This window comes from Setaria italica, chromosome IV (genome assembly GCF_000263155.2).
Source record: "Setaria italica strain Yugu1 chromosome IV, Setaria_italica_v2.0, whole genome shotgun sequence".
NCBI classification, from domain to species: Eukaryota; Viridiplantae; Streptophyta; class Magnoliopsida; order Poales; family Poaceae; genus Setaria; species Setaria italica.
Window position 1 is genome coordinate 16,010,516 of NC_028453.1, and position 21,334 is coordinate 16,031,849.

General features: G+C 44.2%; 1 protein-coding gene across 1 annotated transcript; it reads right to left on the reverse strand.

Annotated features, from left to right (window-relative positions):
• Positions 1 to 9,943: 9,943 nt before the first annotated feature.
• On the reverse strand, positions 9,944 to 15,098 carry LOC101784977 (UPF0061 protein AZOSEA38000). The gene is made up of 8 exons (XM_004965288.4): positions 14,696 to 15,098; positions 14,477 to 14,586; positions 13,238 to 13,294; positions 12,858 to 13,157; positions 11,779 to 12,026; positions 11,376 to 11,682; positions 11,013 to 11,286; positions 9,944 to 10,428 (listed from the first exon to the last, which is right to left on the reverse strand). The coding sequence occupies exons 1-8, from the start codon at positions 15,029 to 15,031 to the stop codon at positions 10,174 to 10,176; spliced, it is 1,887 nt and encodes a 628-aa protein (XP_004965345.1). The 5' UTR covers positions 15,032 to 15,098; the 3' UTR covers positions 9,944 to 10,173.
• Between the last annotated feature and the right edge of the window lie 6,236 nt (positions 15,099 to 21,334).

Consider the following 21,334-nt stretch of genomic DNA (forward strand, 5'->3'; position numbering starts at 1 on the left):
AGCGCTAGCTGCTGGCCTACTGCTGTTTTGCTTCATTGAGAAGAAAGAAACGGTGAGGCCAAGAAGAAGCTGCTGCCCCGCCGATTAGAGAAGAAAAAAAAATAGGAGATTCTGGTAGAGATCGATGGGTGGATGGTGCTGCTCGGTGGAGAGAACAAGAATTCCAAGCGGTGGCGTGCTGGATTGGAGAGGGAGCAGATAGAATAGGAGCCTTTACATACATCTGTAAATAAACAGACCTTAGCTAATATATAAAAAATTAAAGTGCCCACTGTAGCAATTTCGGTAATGTTACTTGTTGACGCCTAAAAATGGGCAGGCTGGAAAGCCGATTTGGCAGGCGAGACCAGTCTGACCGGTTTGCCTGACCGGTCAGACCGGTCTGTTCACAATCCGAAATAAAATCAAGAGACCCGGTTGAATTGAGATAGGAACGGGATTTCTTGCAGGAAAAGACCTCCCACCCTATAAATATAGAGGGTCCTGGCCGATTGAGGGCTAACACCCAATCGACAAACAAACTTTTACCTTTTTATCTCTAAACCCTAGATTTTCCAACCCCTTGCTTTCCTCCTTCGTCTCGACGGCGGTTGAGGAGGCTCTGAGTGGCCTGACCGATCTCAGAGCAACCCTAAGCGCGCCACCTCTGACGGGGTCCCTCCCGAGGCAGTGATCTTAGGTTTTCACCGACGCTTAGCAGCAGACCGGTCTGACTAGCCTGCCAGACCGATCTAACCGGTTTGGTTCAGCGAAGCGCCGGCAAGGTGATTGTTTCACACGCGCAACCTAGCGCACTCGTGTGTTGGCCAGAAAAAGCGCCAACACATTTTGACGACTCCGCTGGGGACTAAACGATCTGGTTTGCACGACCGTTCGCAAAGCCCTAGCAAGATGGGCTCTACTACGGACGTCGACTAGGACAACATCATCATTGCCTCCGTTGAAGATCTTAGCGAAGAGGAGAAGCAGAACCTCGCGACACTCCAGGAGTACATCAAGGAGCAATATCTCATGGATGTCAAGAAGGATCGCAAAGGCAAGGCAACGAGGACGCAAGACTTCGAACTGCCGACGATCAAGATGAAGGGCAGCATGGTTGAAGAGGTACGCCATGTAAGTAACCTCCCCTCGACCAAGTTGCTATTAATGCAGATCTTCGTAGGAACCTCGCAGAGCAAGATAGGATCACTAAAATGTTAATGGCTCTAATAGAACAATTTGCTGGAAGTAGATTAGTTTCTTATGATAAAAATGACTTTCCACAAGTTGACTCATGTGGGGCCGGGCAAACTGATTCATCAGCAAATGTGGGGGCCACTTTTGAGAACCCAATGTATGGCATGCCGTTGAACTTTTACGCAGGACAAATGCCGCACCGGATCCGACCGCAACAGCCAAACACGGCTGGACTGGTTAGACCGATCCAGGTGACCGGTCAGGCGTTTCAGGCCGGCCAGCTGGCCACTGTCCCGGAGATGCCCGTGTTGCTTGCTATCGTGCCCAGCTCGGTCACTCCTGACCGTGTTGGTGAGTATAGGGGTAACCCATCCTCATTTAACACAATAGCATACACGTCACCCCAAATCCCTCACAATGTTGTCGCATCTAGAGGTATTTCAAACGACGTGTTTTCTGACTTGCACCGCATTCAGAACGGCAACCCACCCCACTCGAGCGCTGTGAATACTGCGACCCAAGAGCACTTAGAGATACCCTCGTTACGTGAAATTAGAAAATTCAGAGAGGATGTGTTGGCTTTAATGCAAAGTAAGTACAACATAGATACTGGAAGTTCAAAACTATATCAAAAGCCGTACCCAGATGATTTTGACTACGTTCCCTATCCGGTCGGTTGGCACGTGCCCAACTTTGTTAAATTCAATGGCGAAGATAACCGAACCACCTGGGAACACGTTAGTCAATACTTAGCTCAGCTAGGCGAAGTAGGTTACTATAATGCCTTACGCGTTCGTTTATTTTCATTATCATTAACTGGGACTGCTTTCGCTTGGTATTCTTCTTTAGCTCCCGGCTCTATTGATTCATGGGAACAATTAGAGCAAAAATTTCATGATCATTTTTATACTGGGAATTTTCAACTGAAATTAACAGACTTAACATCGGTTAGGCAGAGTAAGGAAGAGTCTGTCTTTGATTACATAAGACAATTCAAGGAAACAAAAAACTGATGCTTTAAATTGTCGCTTAGCGATAGTGATTTGGCCGACCTCGCATTTAAGGGTTTGAGATCATCCATTAGGGATCGGCTAGAAGGCTTTGAACTTCACACTATCGCGCAAGTATTAATGAAGGCTTCGATGATAGAGCTTAGAATCGCTAAAGAAAAAGATAACTTCAAGTCACGTCGGTCTAACATGCATGCTATAGAGTATGATTCCGATACTTCGAACGATGAGGACAACGAAGTTTATCTTAGTGAATTTGTGTGGCCTTCCAAGACCAAGTCTTATTCCTGTGCATCACTTAAGCTAGCTCAGACGGCAAGAAGAGGTAAAATTTACTTTTGACATTTCCAAGTGTGATCGCATTTTTGATGAACTGCTTAAACATGGACACTTGAAGATAACTCACACCATGCCTCCACTTGAGGAACTGAAAAGGAAAGCATATTGTAAATTTCATAATAGTTTCTCTCATGCTACTAACGATTGCAATGTGTTTCGTCGACAGGTTCAATCGGCTATAAACGAAGGCCGGTTGACTTTCCACGAGATGCAAGTGGACAAGACACCTTTCCCTATCAACACGATGGATATCCAGCAGCGCAAGGTACTGGTTCGGCCACATCAAGCTGAAGCAACTAAGGGGGAGAATGTGGTGATTCAGGAAGAAAAGCCCAATTTGAGAGGCAAAGAGTTGACAAGAGAAGTGGTGTGCAAAAACGCTCCCGATGGCAGAGAATCGTCCAAGATCATTGTGAAAGCCTCTGGACACGCGGGGTAGGCCTCACACTCAGAGACGGGTCGAAAGCCGCCGACTGAGCCAGTCAGTCAGGTTGGACTGGTCGGACCGGTTCAAGAGACCGGTTAAGCCGGTCTGATGCAGGGCCGCCCCCGAATGTTGAAGCCTAAGCCTCCGGAGATCGGGACCTGGAAGCTTAATGTGGCAAAAGATCAGGGGGGTAGCCACAAGGAAAAGGTTACCTTTGATATACTTATGAGTAAATATATCAAGGAAAAGGCCGCTACAAGCGATTGGCCAATAAAAAAGAGAATGAGATCACCCGCTAGCCAAGAAAGGCAAAGTACACCGCCAAGAGCAATTATCAGATAGAAGGGTAATTATGCGAAGCAAAGGCATCATCCCTCTATGTCTTGGGCCCCTCCGGCGTCAAGTCCTCCACGCCGGGTGTGGGATGACAATGGGGTGATGTGGGTGCCATATCAATCCGTGCAGCAGCCGTCTTTCCACCCTGGATAGGGAAGCTCTGGAAGGTTGGCTTTGGATAGGATATCACATCCGGAACACGGCTGGTGGGCTCCCCGCTCATCTGGTTAGGGTTAGCGGGCCCGACCGGTCAGACCAGCCTACCATGACTGGTCAGACCGGTCTACCTAGGTACCGCCCACTTCTTCTCCCAGACAGGTGTATCGCCCCAAGAATAAGGAGGGAGAAGTCCAGAAGGTTGGAGTAGATCCAGAGGAGGGTCGAGACAAGGATGTTATCCAGATTGGGTCTATGAAGGTTCCTATTGAAGCTAACGCGGAAAGACCGATTGGTAAAAGCAATCAGGTCTCAGCTTTGGTTCAGAAGATACCTACTGCTAATGGTCATGAAGCCCACAGCAGTGGGTTGAATTCTAAATACTTCTTGCCTCAATGGTGTCCTCCCGGATTAACTCGCACACAGGGAAGGAAGTTGCAGAGATTTAGGTTGCAGGAGAAGAGGGAACAGGACCTGGAGAAACAAAGAGATGAGGCGTTCAATAAGTATAGACCCATGGTGCCTCATAAGAAAGAATGGAGAGCAAAGGCTGACACCCAGGTCAGACCAGTCAGACCATTCGAGGAACCGGTCAAACCTGTCGACGTGTCTAAGCTAGCTACGGAACCGGTCGGACCGATCCAGGAACCGGTCAGACCGGTCTTGTTAGACATGGCACCTGTTTCCGCTCTTTCTGATCCTATGGCGTGCGATAACCAGTCGGCATCGGTCCATGAGATAGAGGACGATGAACAACTAGTTGACTACAGTTCTTCTCCTAAGAGGATGACGTTGGACATAAATGTGGTGCATATGTCAATGGACGGGTATATTCTCTCGGAGGAGGATGTGGCTCACCTTGACTTTGGCCCTAAGGAAGCGGTGTTCTAGAAATCTAAGGGCACTGAAAATCATCTGAAGGCATTGTATATGCGAGGTCACATCAATGGGAAACCAATTTCTTGAATGTTGGTTGATGGAGGGGTGATCGTCAACTTGATGCCCTATTCTTTGTTCAAGAAATTGGGAGGCTCGGATGATGAGCTGATCAAGACCAACATGACTGTCAGTGGTGTGGGAGGAGGCGAGCCTATGGGAGCAAAGGGCGTTGTCTCTATGGAGCTCACCGTTGGAAGCAAGACGTTGGCTACTGCCTTCTTTGTCGCCGAAACCCAAGGTAATTTTAGTTTAATCTTGGGTCGTGACTTGATACATGCGAATCAATGCATTCCCTCTACTTTACATCAATGCTTGGTTCAGTGGGTTGGCAATGAAGTAGAGGTGGTTCATGGTGATACGTCGGCTTGTGTCGTTGTAGCCAATAGTTCTACCATGAGTACTCATGATAACGTTAAGTGTTTATCTGGTATAGACCTTTCTGATTGTGAATATATTAGCTGTACAAAAGATGGCTTTGTCGCTGCTATATTGAAGCCGACTGATGATCGGCTGGCTTATCACATTTGATATGACATATGTGAATTTAGAATGGTTGCAGCAGAGGCTGGAACACTATCGGGCGCAGAAGAATGATATGTGTGAGGTCATTGAGGACCTTGATGATATGAGTAAATTGGGACAAGGGTTCACGTCGACCGATCCTTTAGAGGAGGTAGACATCGGTGATGGTACTGTACCAAGGCCGACATTTGTAAATAAAAATCTTGAGCCTACTTTGAAGGCCGATCTAATAAAGTTATTGAAAGAGTATATCGACTGTTTTGCATGGAATTATACTGAAATGCCTGGGTTAAGCCGTGAGCTAGTTGAGCATCGGCTGCCGATCAAACCTGGTTTTAGGCCTCATAAACAACCTGCTAGGTGTTTTAATCCTATGATTTATGATCAGGTAAAAGAAGAAATTAATCGGTTACTTGATGCTAAGTTTATTAGACCTTGTCGATATGCCGATTGGGTTTCTAATATTGTGCCTGTTGAGAAGAAAGGCACGGGCAAGCTTCGTGTATGCATAGATTTTAGAGATCTTAATAGAGCTTCTCCTAAAGATGAATATCCCATGCCTATGGCCGATGTGCTTATTAATGCTGCATCTGGCCATAAAATGATTAGCTTTCTTGATGGCAATGCTGGGTACAATCAAATCTTTATGGCTGAAGAGGATGTGTCCAAAATGGCTTTTGTGTGTCCTGGCTTTGTCGATTTGTTTGAGTGGATTGTTATGACATTTGGATTAAAAAATGTTGGTGCTACTTATCAAAGGGCTATGAAGTTAATATTTCATGATTTGCTTGGAGTAGTACTGGAAGTATATATCGACAACATTGTTGTGAAATCGGCCGGGCCTGAATCCCATTTGGCTGATTTGAGACTCGCATTGGAAAGAATGCGTCGGTATGGCTTGAAAATGAATCCGCTCAAATGTACTTTTGGTGTATCAGTTGGTAAGTTCTTGGGCTTTATAGTACATGATAAAGGTGTTGAGGTTGATGCTAAAAAGGTTGAATCCATCAAGAAATTGCAAGCCCCAACCAGCAAGAAAGAATTACAGAAATTCTTGGGCAAGATAAATTATTTGAGAAGGTTTATTTGCAACCTGTCCGGAAAGGTGACTGCATTTACCCCTTTACTTCGGTTAAGAAACGAAGCTGATTTTACTTGGGGGGCAAAATAGCAAGAGGCTTTTGAGGAGATCAAGAAATATTTATCTTCGCCGCCCGTTCTTCAGGCACCCAAGCATGGGATTCCATTTAAATTATATATAGTTGCCGAAGAGGGTGTTATTGGGGCTGTTTTGACTCAAGAAACCGAAGGGAAGGAGCACGTTGTCACCTATGTAAGTAAGAGATTATTGGATGCCAAGACAAGGTACACATTTATTGAAAAATTGTGCTTATCATTGTATCATGCTTGTACTAAGTTGAGGCACTATTTATTATCAAACACTTGCATAGTAGCTTGTCAAACTGACATAATCAAATACATGTTGCAAAAGCCTATTCTAAGTGGTAGAATCGACAAGTGGGCTTATGCTCTCGTTGAATATGATCTGGTTTGTGAACTGTTGAAATCAATGAAGGGTCAGGTTGTGGCCAATTTTATCGTTGAACATAGAATTAATGAGCAACTTGATGGATGTCGGTTATGTTACTCTTACCCCTTGGAAGTTACACTTTGATGGATCGGTATGCAAAAGTGGATGCGGTGTTGGTGTGGTACTGATGTCACCCAATGGAGCTGTTTCTGAGTATCTTAGCCGACTGGATTATAAGTGTACAAATAATCAAACTGAGTACGAAGCATTGTTATTTGGTTTGGAAATTTTACAAGAGATGGGGGTAAAACATGTTGAAGCTTATGGTGATTCTCTACTGGTGGTACAGCAAGTATCCAAGGTATGTCAATGCTTAGATGGTGTTCTAAATACTTATCTTGATAAATGTTTGGATATCATATCTTGCATGGACGAGTTTGTTATTTATCATGTACCAAGAGAAGAGAATCCGAGGGCCAATTCTCTAGTACAACAAGCGTCTGGTTACAATATTCAGAAGAAATTTTCATGAAAGAAAATCGACGTTTGACAAAGCCGAGTGTTGTAGCTTGGAAGAACTGGTCCGACCGGTCTCCAAAACCGGTCTGACCGGTCTAATCGGTCTGACAACCCAGCCGACCGGTCCGACCGGTCTGACTGAAGAACGTTCCGCTTCAGTCACAAATCATCTCGAAATCGCTAAAGATGAAGTGGAGAATTGGAGAGCACCTCTGGTTAGTTATTTACAGAATCCTGGAAGTCCAGCTGATAGAAAAGTTCGATGGTGGGCACTCAAATTCACTTTGGTAGAAGGAGAGTTGTATCATCGGACAATTGATGGATTATTGTTAAAATGCTTGGATTCTGACCAAGCTAGGCTAGTTATGGCAGAGGTACATGAGGGGGTTTGTGGTACGTAGCAATCGGCTCGTATGATGAAATGGCTCCTAAAGCGAGCTTGTTTCTATTGGCCTAACATGATAGCCGATTGTTTTCGGTACTACAAAGGTTGTGAAGAGTGTCAAAGGTTCGGGGATGTTCAGTTGGTGCCTGCCTCATCAATGCATTCAATTATAAAGCTAGCCATTAAGAGGATGGGGATTGGATTTCGTCGGTAAGATTCATCCATCTTCGTCAAAGGTTCATTATTTTGTCATAGTGGCCACTGATTATTTCACCAAGTGGATAGAGGCGATTCTCCTTAAGAACATGACGCATCGAGAGGTGATTGAGTTCATTAGAGGGCATATCATACACCGGTTTGGTATTCCACAGATTTTGACCACAGACTAGGGAACTTCATTTATATCTAAAGAGGTGCGTGAGTTTGTGGAACCTTATGGTGTTAAATTGCTCAATTCATCTCCCTATTATGCTCAAGCTAATTGTCAAGCCGATTCTAGCAATAAAATTTTGATTAAGCTCATCAAGAAGAAGATAGAGCAAAACCTCAAGAGATGGCATGAGGTTTTGTCCGAAGCTTTATGGGCTCATCGTATTTCTAGACATGGTGCGACTAAAGTTACTCCTTTTGAGCTTGTCTAATGGTCAAGAAGCCATTTTGACTGTTGAGGTGAATCTGGGTGCATATAGGGTGGCTAAGCAAAATGATCTTAATTTCGACACTTATTATGCTTTGATGATGGATAATATCGATGAAGTGACCGACAAGCGGATTGAGGCTTTAGCTAAGATTGAAAGGGACAAAATTCGAGTGGCTAAAACATACAACAAGAAAGTTAAAGCCAAAGCATTTCAGGTAGGAGATCTAGTATGGAAAACAATTCTACCTATAGGAGCTAAGAGCAACAAATTTGGGAAGTGGTCTCTGAGTTGGGAAGGACCATATAAGATCACAAATGTGCTCCGTGGTAATTCTTATATGGTGGAAACTTTGAATGGATTTCATCTACCCCGGGCTCTGAATGGAAAGTACTTGAAAAAGTATTTTCCAAGTGTTTGGCAAGACGCATAGAAGAAAATGGCATATGCTAAAGTATCGTCCTTAGAATGAATGGCCGGTGGAAACCATCGTTCTTAGACATATTTCTTGGTGCGCAAGCTTTACCAAGAAACAGAGGGTATGTGTTGACGCCTAAAAATGGCAGCACTGCCAATCGAGCTCGAAAGCCGATTTGGCAGGCGAGACTTGTCTGACCGGTTTGCCAAATCGGTCAGACCGGTCTGTTCACAGTCCGAAATAAAATCAAGAGTCCCGGTTGAATTGAGATAGGAATGGGATTTCTTGCGGGAAAAGACCTCCCACCCTATAAATATAGAGAGCCCTGGCCGATTGAGGGCTAACACCCAATCGACAAACAAACTTTTACCTTTTTATCTCCAAACCCTAGCTTATCCAACCTCTTGCTTTCCTCCTTCGTCTCGACGGCGGTTGAGGAGGCTCTGAGTGGCTTAACCGATCTCAGAGCAACCATAAGCGCGCCACCTCCGACGAGGTCCCTCCCCAGACGGTGATCTTAGGTTTTCACCGACGCTCAGCAGCAGACCTGTTTGACTGGCCTGCCAGACCGATCTAACCAGTTTGGTTCAGCGAAGCGCCAACGAGGTGATTGTTTCACGCGCAACTTAGCGCACTCGTGTGTTGGTCACAAAAAGCGCCAACACTACTGTAGCGCATGAAAAAAACCGCAAAACCTCAACAAAGTGCAACTAATTATTACGATTTCTAGAGCTGAAGTTTACACCATTAGTCAAACAAATTCGTAACTCTCTATTTTTCTGAAGATGGTAGAGTAAAGCTAAAAAATATGAAAAGTTGATGGAGTAGTACCAATTACTACAATTTCTAGAGTTGGAGTTTGGTTAGTCAAATAGATAGTGGAGTGAAGCTAAAAAGTATGGAATTTGGTTAGTCAAACAGATAGTTGGTGAAGTGGAGTGGAGTGAATCTGTTTTTGCAAGTGGAGCGATCCCAAAAACGGTCTTAACGAGATATAAATTCCAAGTACTGTTCCATTGATCCTCAGAAGCCACCATGGCACACGTTTGACTATGAGCATGCTGTACGGCTAGACCTCATCCACCTGGCAAAACTCCGGACTAGGTGGTGCCAGGGCTCGTGTACCACCGAAGTTTCATTTCCGTACAGGATATGGGGCGTGAACCAGAAAATTACATCACCAAAAACTGGGTACAGGTCAGGTGCTCCGCTTCACAGAGGATCCTGGTCGAGCCGCTTCGCCAGTCTTTACAATGTGATAAAGGGCCTGTTTGGCTCACTAGTGTTAAAGTTTAACACCTGTCACATCGGATGTTTGAATGCTAATTAGGAGTATTAAATATAGACTAATTACAAAACTAATTGCACAGATGAAGTGTAATTCGCGATACGAATCTATTAAGCCTAATTAGTACATGATTTGACAATGTGGTGCTACAGTAACCATTTGCTAATGATGGATTAATTAGGCTTAATAGATTCGTCTCGTGAATTAGCATAGGGTTCTGCAATTAGTTTTATAATTAGCTCATATTTAGTTCTCCTAATTAGCATCCGAACATTCGATGTGACACTGTTAAAGTTTAACACCTCGTATCCAAACACCCCCAAATTGTGCAAAACTTACAACTAAGCTTCTTACACACTTGCATCACCCGTAGAAATACCACGCGATGCATTACGCGTTGTAGCACAAAGCTGAACTGCCCCCTATACAGGAAAAAGGTCATAAAACACCGTCGCATTTGATAATGTCTACGGCCCGTTTATGCTGGGTTCACGAGGAGCAGGACAGCATGCACACTCCAGGTCTGTATGCCCAGGCTGGTGGCAACCTTGCATACTTCTCCATTCCCGGCTGTTCATCATATGGATGTTGCATTACTTTCAGCAGCCGGCGAACCTCCTCATAATCACCTTGCTCAGCCACATCGATCGCTGATTGGCAGAGATAGTTACGAAGAATATACTTCGGATTGACAGAGTTCATAGCAGCTTTCCTTTCTTCATCAGGAATGCCACTCTCCACCAGCTTCACACAGGAAGAATAGCTCCGTTAGACTGAGGAGATTAAGATATCACTTGCACTTTGTAAATCAGTGGATGGATATTGATGCCATAGGGTTATATGGTATATAAAAAATATTGGAAATATATTAAGTGAACTATGCAAGATTATTAAAAATACTAGCAGATATTAACTGTTGTAATGTAAGTGTCTGCCAACAAGGGTAGAACACAGTAAAATCGGCATTGGACCATGTACATGACAATTCAAAATAAATAGAAAATAAGAAAAATATCAATATTATATGCATTTTTAAAACACATGCATGCAGTGCAAATGCAGGTAGTTTGCCAGAAGCACAAGGGCAGCAAGCCCTCAATGATCAGAAATCAGTGCAAATGTCTGCCTGAACCTCATGTTACTTCCATTTCGAATGATCACTCCCTCCAACCTCACAAAATGGCATTGATTTTCAAAAATACATCCAAGCACCTAAGAACAGCAGAAATACCAACAATAGCAAAAACATTGTGCTTTCCATCTTCAAATGATCCCTTTTATGGTAGAAGTGCAAATGCAGGAATCAATTAGCAGAATAGATGACCCACCTCTTCAATATAAGTCTGCACCCAACTAATCCATGCATCCTTTCTTTCTTTCCCAATATCCAGGAGAGCAGCCTTCAGTGGAACAAGCAGCTCACTCTCCGGAATGCCAGGATCTGCTTTGACATTTGAAAGAAGACGGAAAAAGTTGGTGTAGTCAACCTTATCAACAGCCAAGTTGTTAAGCAGCTTACTGATTAGCTGCTTATTATACTTGGTTAGGCCCAGTTTTTTTGTCATGATAGACTGATACTCATCCATGAACTTTGTCCCATACCTGCAAGACACAAAATCAAAATGTTCACACAAATAAGTAATTGATGTGTACTGCAAATAATTAATTTTAGATGGGAGGAACAACCACACCTTTCCATTACATAATTTGCCTCGTCTTGGCTGATAAGTTCTGCAGATGACAATGGTCCAGTAAACTGTGCAATATTCCACAAACCAACATCAGGTTGATTTGCAAAACAGTACCTCTTCCCAGGAAGGTCAGTGGTATTTGGAGTATAGCTAGGATCAAAGGCATCCAGAAAGCCAAATGGTCCGTAATCAATAGTTAGGCCCAGCACGCTCATATTGTCAGTGTTGAGTACACCATGGGTGAAGCCAACACCCTGCCATCTGGCTATCAAGTAAGCAGTTCTCTCTGCAACCTCAACTGCCCAAGCTGTTACAAACATATTGCAAGTGAGGAAAGTTTAGTTCTCCAGAAGATCAATGAAGATATTCAGAGAAAAAAAAATGTGACATAAAAGATATTTGCCTGCATATTTGTTAGATGTAAGATCAATTGCTGGAGAATCCCCTATAGCTGCTTCAAACGATAAACCTTCACTCTTCTTCATATTTTCAAGATGCGGATAGTGATGACGTATCGTGTAGTCTGCCAAACGACGAACAATTTCAAGATCCTCTTTGCCTCTCGTAGCATGTATCTGGTATGAACCAAAACGTAAAAAGGATGGCGCTACACGACAAACAATTGCGCCTGGCTCTTCTTTTGCATTGCCACTGTGCATACAAGACACATGATTAAACACAAGAAGCATATTAATAGGTACACTATTTACTGAAGACTTTCAGAAACATGATCCATAAAAGAATATCTATTTAACTGCTGCCATTTGGAGTTATAAATTGCAGACAGTGTAAGTGTAATCAATGAAGTTCTCTACAGCATAGCACGCCCTTGGTGACATAGCAAGAGGAACACTCGTCCATGTTAGCAGAAATAAGATGAGCTTAACAGGGAAGTTTTACTACAGCACACACTGCTGATATGTGCGTGCATGAGACTTGGCCTCATTTTGCAGAAATAAAACAAAATAACCTAGTCCACATTCTAGGACCTGCAGCAATAAACTGGTGATATGTGTGTTCATGAATAAACTTCAAGGCAGCTTCGTGCTTTATAAGCATCTCTAGGTAAATAAGAACAAAAAAGAGATTAGAACAACCAAAAGAGCAAAATACCAACATGCTAATGCCAACTGTATCCGCAGCAAATGTATAAAATTATGAAGCACGCTGTCATTCAGGGAAACTTATCACTATGTCTGCAGTACAAATAAACAATAAGTTCCTTAACAGCGACAGATCCACTGCTTTTCTTTGCTAGTGTATATGTTGCTCAAGTCCCTTGATTCATATGCTTTGAACACTACAGATAATACTGCCACCATTACCTCATTCAGATTAACATAACCTTGATCATCTACAGCCTTTTTATCCCTTCCCCCCTTTTATGACTACATTAGTTGAAAACTACCTGACAGAATTGGGACACAGCAATGAGACATAATTTAACCATGCAGATTAGAAAATGAAGATATCGTGACATACTCATAGAACATATCTCGGACAACTGATTTGCCAGTTTCAACTAGACAGAGAGCACGAGTTGTAGGAATGCCTAGACCGTGCATAGCTTCGCTGCACAAGAATTCACGGATGCTACTGCGTAGGACAGCAAGACCATCCGCAAATCTGCTGTATGGAGTCTTTCCACAACCCTTGAGCTGCAACTCCCATCTCTCACCTCGAGAGTTGACAACCTCTCCAAGAGTTATCGCTCTTCCATCTCCCAACTGACCAGCCCATACACCAAACTGATGTCCTCCATAGCACTGAGCGTAGGGCGAACTGCATTCAATCTCCATCAGAAGTCTGATTACTTAGCTGTTCAAAACCAAAAAGTAAGGATGTATGCAGGTATCACGAACCTTCCAACCAGTGGAGTTGCTCCCGAGAAAAACTGAGGAAATTCAGGCCTTTCAAACCTAAAAATACATAAGAGAACACACAAACCATTATGAATTTCCATTCTCCAGTATCAGCAAAGATGCAAAAAAAGAATACTGAGATTGGATGACAGCAGGAGATAAGTTAGGTGAAAGAATATCCACATTTCAGAAGCTCCTGATTTTTGTAAAGTGAATATATTAAATGCAAGGAGATTGTAGGTCAAATAGACTCGTATAACAGTTCACCAAAAAGAAGAAACTCTCCAGAGATTGTAGCTCAAATAGACTCACAGCCAGTGTCTATTTATAAAAAATGCTTATCATAGACCTTAAGAGTAATAAGTCACCTAACACTGATAACTTGCTTGCTCAAACAGAATCTGCTAAACAAAGATCGTGCAGTTGTGATGTGGGTCCAATGCTGTATGGAACGGCCATATATGAAATGATGGAAATCACCATGTCACCTCTTCTACTGAATGAAGTCACCAAGAACAAAACATTTTTGGCAAATAAGACAATGAGCCCTTTCGTATGTTAAAATGCCTAAGTGTCTAGCCACACATTTTCTTTCTTAAGCTTTGCCAGCTCCTTAGTTATGATAGACTCATAGACATGCTCCAACATGCGATAAGTTCAAAGTACCTTGGATGTCTCTGTAATTTCGTGTCTACCCATACCTCTCACCTTGTTGTTACTATGAGCATATCTGGTTACTTTGAACAAATAGACGTGCTTAATTCCTCTAAAAATGGCCAAATTGTAAGGCTAAAGTTATAAAATAAACTGAGAACACAAATGGAGTGTAGCCACAAACCCACAGCTAATTGTACTACTATATAAGTTTTGGAAGTTAGATTTGGAAAGAGCTGAAGGCATGGAAGAAATAAGCAGGACAGATTTCAATAATCACTGGCCACAGGTGATATCTGAAGTGCTAAAATGTGGGACAATTTGGTGAGTTAATTAGCCAGGTCTCGCCCGCTATGGCACAGGAGCTATTACAGGTGAAGAAATTTGCTGCAAAGAACACAGCTCGAAGATAAATAGAAGTGTTCTTGGTAATAGTACCAACTCTATGCAATTTTGTTCACTGCGCCCCAGAAAATGTCAGACAAAGACGTCCCTGCCTACGCCATCCATTTTGACTTATTGCAACATGCGTTGGATATCAAATCATACACGAGCGGCTAGCATTGAGAAGGATCTGAGGCTCACTCTTTGTGGTCCAGATCGAGCAAGTCAGCGACGGAGTCTGACCACGCCACCAGCTTGGGGTTGTCCACTTTGGCCGAGGGAGACACCTTGGAGTAACAGGAGCGGAGGACCTGCGGCACCACCAAGCCAGGCAGATCAGTTAACCGAACAAAAATAGAAGCAGCTAATCGAACCAAGCAGCAGCAAGCGGTGGATGGGGAGGAGGAAGGCACGGCAGACCTCCCGCGGGATGGCGTCGGATCGCGGGTCGCCTGGTAGCTCGCGGACGAAGGAGTGGTCCCAGGGGAGCTCCTCCAGCGCGACCCGTCGCGGGGCGGTCCCGGTGGGCGGCGGCGCCTCCGCGGCGGTGGGGGGGGACCCAGGGGCGGCGGAGGCCATGCCGCGGAGCAGGGGCCGGCGGGCGCGGCACGCGCCTCGCGGGAGAAGCGGCGGGGGGAGGCGGCGGAGGGCGCGAGGGGCCGGGGGCAGGGGTGCGAAGGGGAGAGGCGGGGGGAGGCGGTGCGGGAGCGGGAGCTGCCTGGTGAGGAGGCGGGCGGTGGGGAACTGGGGCGGCATGGCGACGCGTGCCGCGGCGTATTTGGCCTCTGCGTTGCGGGGGCGGAGGTCAATCCCCGTTCTCGCTCGTCCGTGCTGGAGCTGCTGGTGTGTGCGCGGGCCGGCCGAGCCGCAAAGGGAGATCTCGGTGGGTCGGCTCGAAAAATCTGTGGCCTGGCCTGGCCGGCAGGCACGTTTAGGTTTAGGACGACAACTGGAGCTTGTTTGGTCACACGTGGGCGTGCGGAGAGGAACGTGGCCAGACGTGGGAGCTCCGTACGTGTCATTGTTACCGTGTCGTGCCGCTCTTTGGTGGAGCGTTGACGCGTCCACCTGCGTGTTCGTCGGATGAGGGAGGGGCCGTCGATGCGGGGTTGGGGTCTGCCGTGCTAGGGCGCGCGAGTTGGGCCTTGAGCGGAGGGTCCGCGACGACGGTCAGCCCAATGAAGCCATGTTGGTTTGCGAAGGCCCAAAACTTGTAGGCTAGGCGCCAGCTTGTCCCAATCGAGCATTCGAGCAGGTCCCGGAGTTAGGTGGGCCATAATTAGGCCAGGCTTCGGCTTAGCTCAACTCTTTTCTCTCTCTCATCAGTTTTTAAAATACAAAAAATCTGCAGGCTATATTAGAAAAAAATAAATTCAGACGTACAATAACATCATGCATCAACAACAGGCACACAACGCCCTCACTTCACTGAGCTCCCCAACACCATCGCAAATACCCTCAGCACCTTAAACAGTATCGCTAACCGCCACTCCAACGAAAAACCGCCATCGTGGCACTCACACCAACACTGACACCACTAGCTCTTTTTTTAATTTCTTAGAAAATAAAAAAGACGGAAAGAAAATGCCCAGTTGGTGGCCACTACAACCAAGCGAGGATGTCAAACCCCAAGCCAGATTTGCTTGATGACATCTTCAAGAAGGTAAAAACATCAATGGCATCGAGGACGCCAGCCCCAAGACACCTCGGGTCATCCAGTGGGCCATGGTGGAGAGGTGAAAGAGATTATCACCCAGAAGGAAGTGTAAAGGACAATGACACTCTAAGAGACACTCTAAGAGGCAGGTGAATTGGATATTCTAAAAACTAAGGCTCCAAGCATATATAAAAATTTATTCCAATTTCTATCTACATGTGCATAAGGTTTTTATATGTGTTGCTATCTCTACCCTAAAAGAGTTTTGTACCCTACGTTCCAATCCTACATACTATACATGGCAATTCTTGGAAAGGTAATGTGGTAAGTAAAGTACAATATGAAATGCAGAAGGTAAAATTAGGTAGATAAGACAAACTTCCGGCATGGTGACACGATAATTTTTACTGAGGTATCGGAAAGTAAAGCTTTCCACTAGTCCTTGTTGTTGGAGCCCCTCTCAAGAAAGTGCCCGTGCAAGGGCATAAGCTCCACCCCCCCTCTCAAGTAACTGCATAGGTTAGCCAATGGGCCTTTTCCACATGTAATTGGGTCTCCACCTAGCCTCTCCCAGATGCTCCTCGCCACTCTTCACTTGGTTGAGTTTCGACAAAAACGCCAAGGGTCTCTCCTCCCTTTCACATGCACCAGCGGCCACTCCACAAATGTGGTTGGAGGGTCTCGCAAGACTTACAAGCCTCGATTTTACAACTCTTGGTGCTAGCAAGCACCGATAACAAAGAGGTGTACAAATCTCACCTAACTTGGCTAATCCCCAAAAGCATTGTGCTAATAGATCTAAACTAACACTAGTTAAGACCTAGGTGAATGTGGTCGTTAAGCATTTTACACTTCTGCAATAGTACATGAAATGCATCCTGCATGTGAAAGCATGAAAACTTGAAATACTACATGTGCATCTCGTGTAGAAGCAAATCTTGCCGACGGGATGAACGAGTTACTTCCGACAACTGAGGAGGAGCCATCTGCAGAGTTGCACCAGGTCGAGGCCGAGCAGGACCCCAGTCAAGCTTCCAACGACCCGCAAATTAACCTAGTATAGGACGCAAGCCCTGGAGTATAATCCTAATTCTAAAGTTCTACAATACTTTTGCTACTTATACTTATGCATTTAAGTTCATAGGAGTTGCTTGAAACCCTAGCTGCATGAACTTAAGTACCTATGCTTGAATACTAGTACGATAGGTCGAGTAGATGCAATGCTAAATAGGAACTCAGTAAAAGTCGAGTGATTTCCTATCACTCGCAAGTTATAGGAGTTACCTATTTACTTATGCTGGAACTATAAGGATGGTGGGCGGGGCCGGGCAATTGGTTCTGAATCGGTGGATTGCCTCATCTATCTAGTGATAAATGTGCTAAGGTCGAACCGTGACGGTGTTCGTGGTCAAGTGTTTGAAAGTACTAAACTCATACATAGTATGGGATGCGGAAGCCTAGTACCTAATTGAACCGGGACGTGGGCATACCTTCTCACTCTCTCTAAAACCTGGTTCCCCTGATGCATCATGTGGGTACAAGTGCAGTCACGATATGACGTCGTCCGAGACTGTGGGGCATTGTATCCAAGGGAAGTGGGCCCTGGCCACATGCCTGGGGATTGATGGGGACGGCTGACATGTGTGGACCTATTGTGGTATGCATTTGTCATGGGTTTAGGTTCACCTTGCAAGGTTCAGAAACTTGATTCGAATCGTCTGCCTCTCACAGTTTGAGACTGCTTGATCACTATGCTGCATAGAGTAAGAAATGGAACAAAGGCTGATCATTTAATACTGGTGTTTAATCTAAATTGCTTGATCACCATGCTTGCTTAGAATGAGTGCTTACTTATAATGGTTAAGCAACTAGAACCTGATGCTAAAACTTGAAAGTAAGGACTTAGATGCTTTTGGCAAAATAAGCCCCTCAGCCAAAAAGCCTTGCATGTCTAGGAGTCGGTGGAGTAGATACCACCTGTCGGGTAAGTCTTGCTGAGTATTAGTATACTAAGCTTTGCTTGTACCTTGTTTTTTAGGTAATATGGTTGATGTTGATGAGTGTGCTGCTAGCTTGACTTGGCCGACCCAGCTCCCTCCAGGTTGGACGATTGAGTGGGACCCATCCTCGGTCGGCGAGGATCACGGTAATTGATGTCATGGCAGGCTTCACCATGGCATTGCTGTATCGACGCTAGACTTGTGGTTTAATTTCCGCTGCTTGAACTTTGAAAACTCTACCTTTATGCATTTTGAACTCTTGTGTTGTAATAATTGAAGTTGGAACCCGTATTAATCTATCTAGATTGTTGTAATCTCTGGACTCACCTTCATGTGATTATGCTTTGTTTCGATTCGAGACAAGTGGTTTATTAGGTGAAACCCGACAGACTACCATTTTAACTTGATTAAAGTATCTACTCCCATATGAGGCCAAGTTGAATACACTTTAGCCGGGTTAATTTGGGTGGTTCTGCCACAGACTAATGATGAAACTCTAGTTAAAAATCATTCTTCGTGTTCTGCAATTTAATACTATTTGTTTTTTAGTAAATTTTGTAAAAGTCAAATGCATCTCAAATTTTTTACAGTAGATCACTTGTGTAGTAATGAAGATTCTGTAAAAATTTTAGAACCAGATCTTGTCAAATGCTTCCAGAAGCTTTTATTCGAGTTTAATAGCTAGTTAAATGAATAATAACAATTGTTAATTAGTAAGGGTAGAATAGTAAATGCTTAAATGCTAAATTGGTTGGTTTAAAATTTAGAAATAGGATAACTTTCCAAATGAAGATTGAGCAACCCCAAAAAATGACCCCACCTTTCTCTGCTAATTCTAAGTTGTTAGAATCTTATATGTGTACACAATCACCATCAAAGTCAAGCCGAGTTTTAAATTGCAACACACCTTACTTTACGAAGAAAGAAAAGTTTGAAATCTTGTCTAGGTGATTGTGGTCAAAATGCAATCTTTAATTCTGCCATAATCCATGAAATGCAACCTAGACGTAAAAGCATGAAATTGAACTCTTGCATATGCATCTCGTGTAGAAGCAAATCTTGCAGATGGTACCTACGAGCTACTTCCGGCAGCTGAGGAGGAGCCATCTGCAGAAGTGAACTAGATCGAGGTTGCGCAGGACCCCAGTCAAGCTTCAAATGACCCTCAGTCTAACCTAGCACTAGAAGGCAATCCCCGGAGCATAACCTTGATTTCTAAAGCTTATGTAATATTTTTGTTACTTATGTTTGTGCATTAAGTTTATAGGCGTTGCTTGAAACCTTAGTTGCATGATCTTAGGTACCTATGTTCTGAATACTAGTATGATAAGTCGAGTAGTTGCAATGCTAAATAGGGACACAGTAAAAGTCGAGTGATTTCAAGTCACTCACGAGCTATATGAGTTGCCTGTTTACTTATGTTGGACTCATAAGGTTGACGGGCGGGGCTGGGCTATATGTTCTGGAATGGTTGATGCCCCACCTGTATAGAAGAAAATGTGCTAAGGTCAAACCGTGTCGGTGTTTGTGGCCAAGTGTTTGAAAGTACTAAACTCATACCGAGTATGGGATCAGGAAGCCTAGTACCTGATTGAACCGAGGCGTGGACATACTCCCCACTCTCTCTAGAACTGGGTTCCCCTGATGCATCATGTGGGTACAAGTGCAGTCATGGTACGACGATATTCCGGGACCATGGGGCCTTGTATCCAGGAGAAGTGGGCCCTGTCCATGTGCCTGGGGATTGATGGGGACAACTGACATATGTAGACCCGGTGTGGTATGCATTTGTCATGGGTTTAGGTTCACCTTGCAAGGTTAAGAAACTCGATTCGAATTATCTACCTCTCACAGTTTGGGACTGGTTGATCACTATACTGCACTGAGTAAGAAGTGGAACAAGTATGATGATAAATACTGATGCTTGAATTAAATTGCTTGTTCACCATGCTTGCGTAAAATAATTGCTTACTTAGAATGGATAATCAACTAGAATTTGCTGCTAAAACTTGAAAGTAAGGATCTAACTTAGATGCTTTTGGCAAAAGAAATCTCTCAGCCAAAAAACCTTGCATGCCTAGAAGTTGATGGAGTAGCTACCACCTGACGGGTAAGCCTTGTTGAGTATTAGTATACTCAGCCTTACTTGTGGCTTTGTTTTTAGGTATGGATGTTAATGAGTTGGCTGCTAGTTTGACTTGGCCGACTCATCTCCCTCCGGGTTGGATGGTCGAGTGGGACCCATCCTCGGACAGTGAGGAACGTGGTGACTGATATCATGGCAGGCTTCACCATGGTATCTTGTGTCGACGTTAGACTACCATTTTATTTCCGCTGCTTCGAACTTTGAAACTCTACTTTTATGCATTTGAACTCTTAAGTTGTAATAACTTAATTTGGGACCTGTAATGAAATATCTGGATTGTTGTAATCTTTGGACTCGTCTTTGTGCGAGTATGCCTTATTTCAATCCAAGACACGTGGTTGCATCGGGTGAAACCTAACAGACTACCATTTTAATTCGATTAAAGTGTCCATTAGCATTTAAGGCAATGTTGAGTACACTTTAGTCGAGTTAACTTGGGTGGTTCTGCCACACGCTTCATATTTAGCTTTATTGTTGGATACCTCCCAGAAGATTTGCAAGATACATTTGAGTTGTTCGCCTTTGGGGGAGATTAAGAGTACTCCTACACCGGTGCCCTTGAGCTTGAGTGATCCATCAAAGTACATGACCCAATACTCTAGGCGCTCTGCTGGTGTTAGTACCTGATTTTCCCACCACTCTGCCATGAAATTGACTAGTGCCTGGGATTTGATGGCAATCCTCGACTTGAATTCCGGGGATAATGCTTCGAGTTCTACCGCCACTTGGATATCCTTCCTGTCACATTTCTATTGTGGAGGATTTCTCCCAAAGGGAAGACTATGACGACGGAGATGTTGTATTCCTGAAAGTAGTGTCGTAGCTTCTGTAAGGTAAGTAGTATTGCATATAACAATTTTTGGATTGACGGGTACCTGGTTTTGTACACCTCGCTGATGAAATAGATGGGCCTCTGTACTTTATATATATGGCCTAGTTCTAGTCTTTCAACCACAATCGCCATGCTGATGACATTGGTAGTTGTGGTGATGTAGAGCAGCAAGTCTTCGTTGGGATTTGGCGCCGTGAGGACCGGTGGCTTTGATAGGAAGTCCTTCAAATGTTGCAGGGCTTGATCTGCCTCCTCGGTCCACTGAAATTTGTCTTGCCGCTTGAGTGGTTTGAAGAATGGTGTAACATCCCTAGTTTGGGTTAGTTTTTAGAAAGTATAATTAGAGTGCTTTCAAGGGTAATTAGCATCTAAGTTTCAAATTTATCCTTGTTTGAGCACAATCACACTTAAACACTTAAAGAAA

What these genes read in the sequence shown, in the direction of transcription:
- LOC101784977 (XM_004965288.4), bottom strand. Translation starts at nt 15,031, where the DNA reads ATGCCGCCCCAGTTCCCCACCGCCCGCCTCCTCACCAGGCAGCTCCCG. An exon ending in GCAACTCCACTGGTTGGAAG is followed by an intron (nt 13,158 to 13,237) that starts GTTCGTGATACC and finishes GATTGAATGCAG; the next exon opens with TTCGCCCTACGCTCAGTGCT. An exon ending in TACATCTAACAAATATGCAG is followed by an intron (nt 11,683 to 11,778) that starts GCAAATATCTTT and finishes TGTTTGTAACAG; the next exon opens with CTTGGGCAGTTGAGGTTGCA.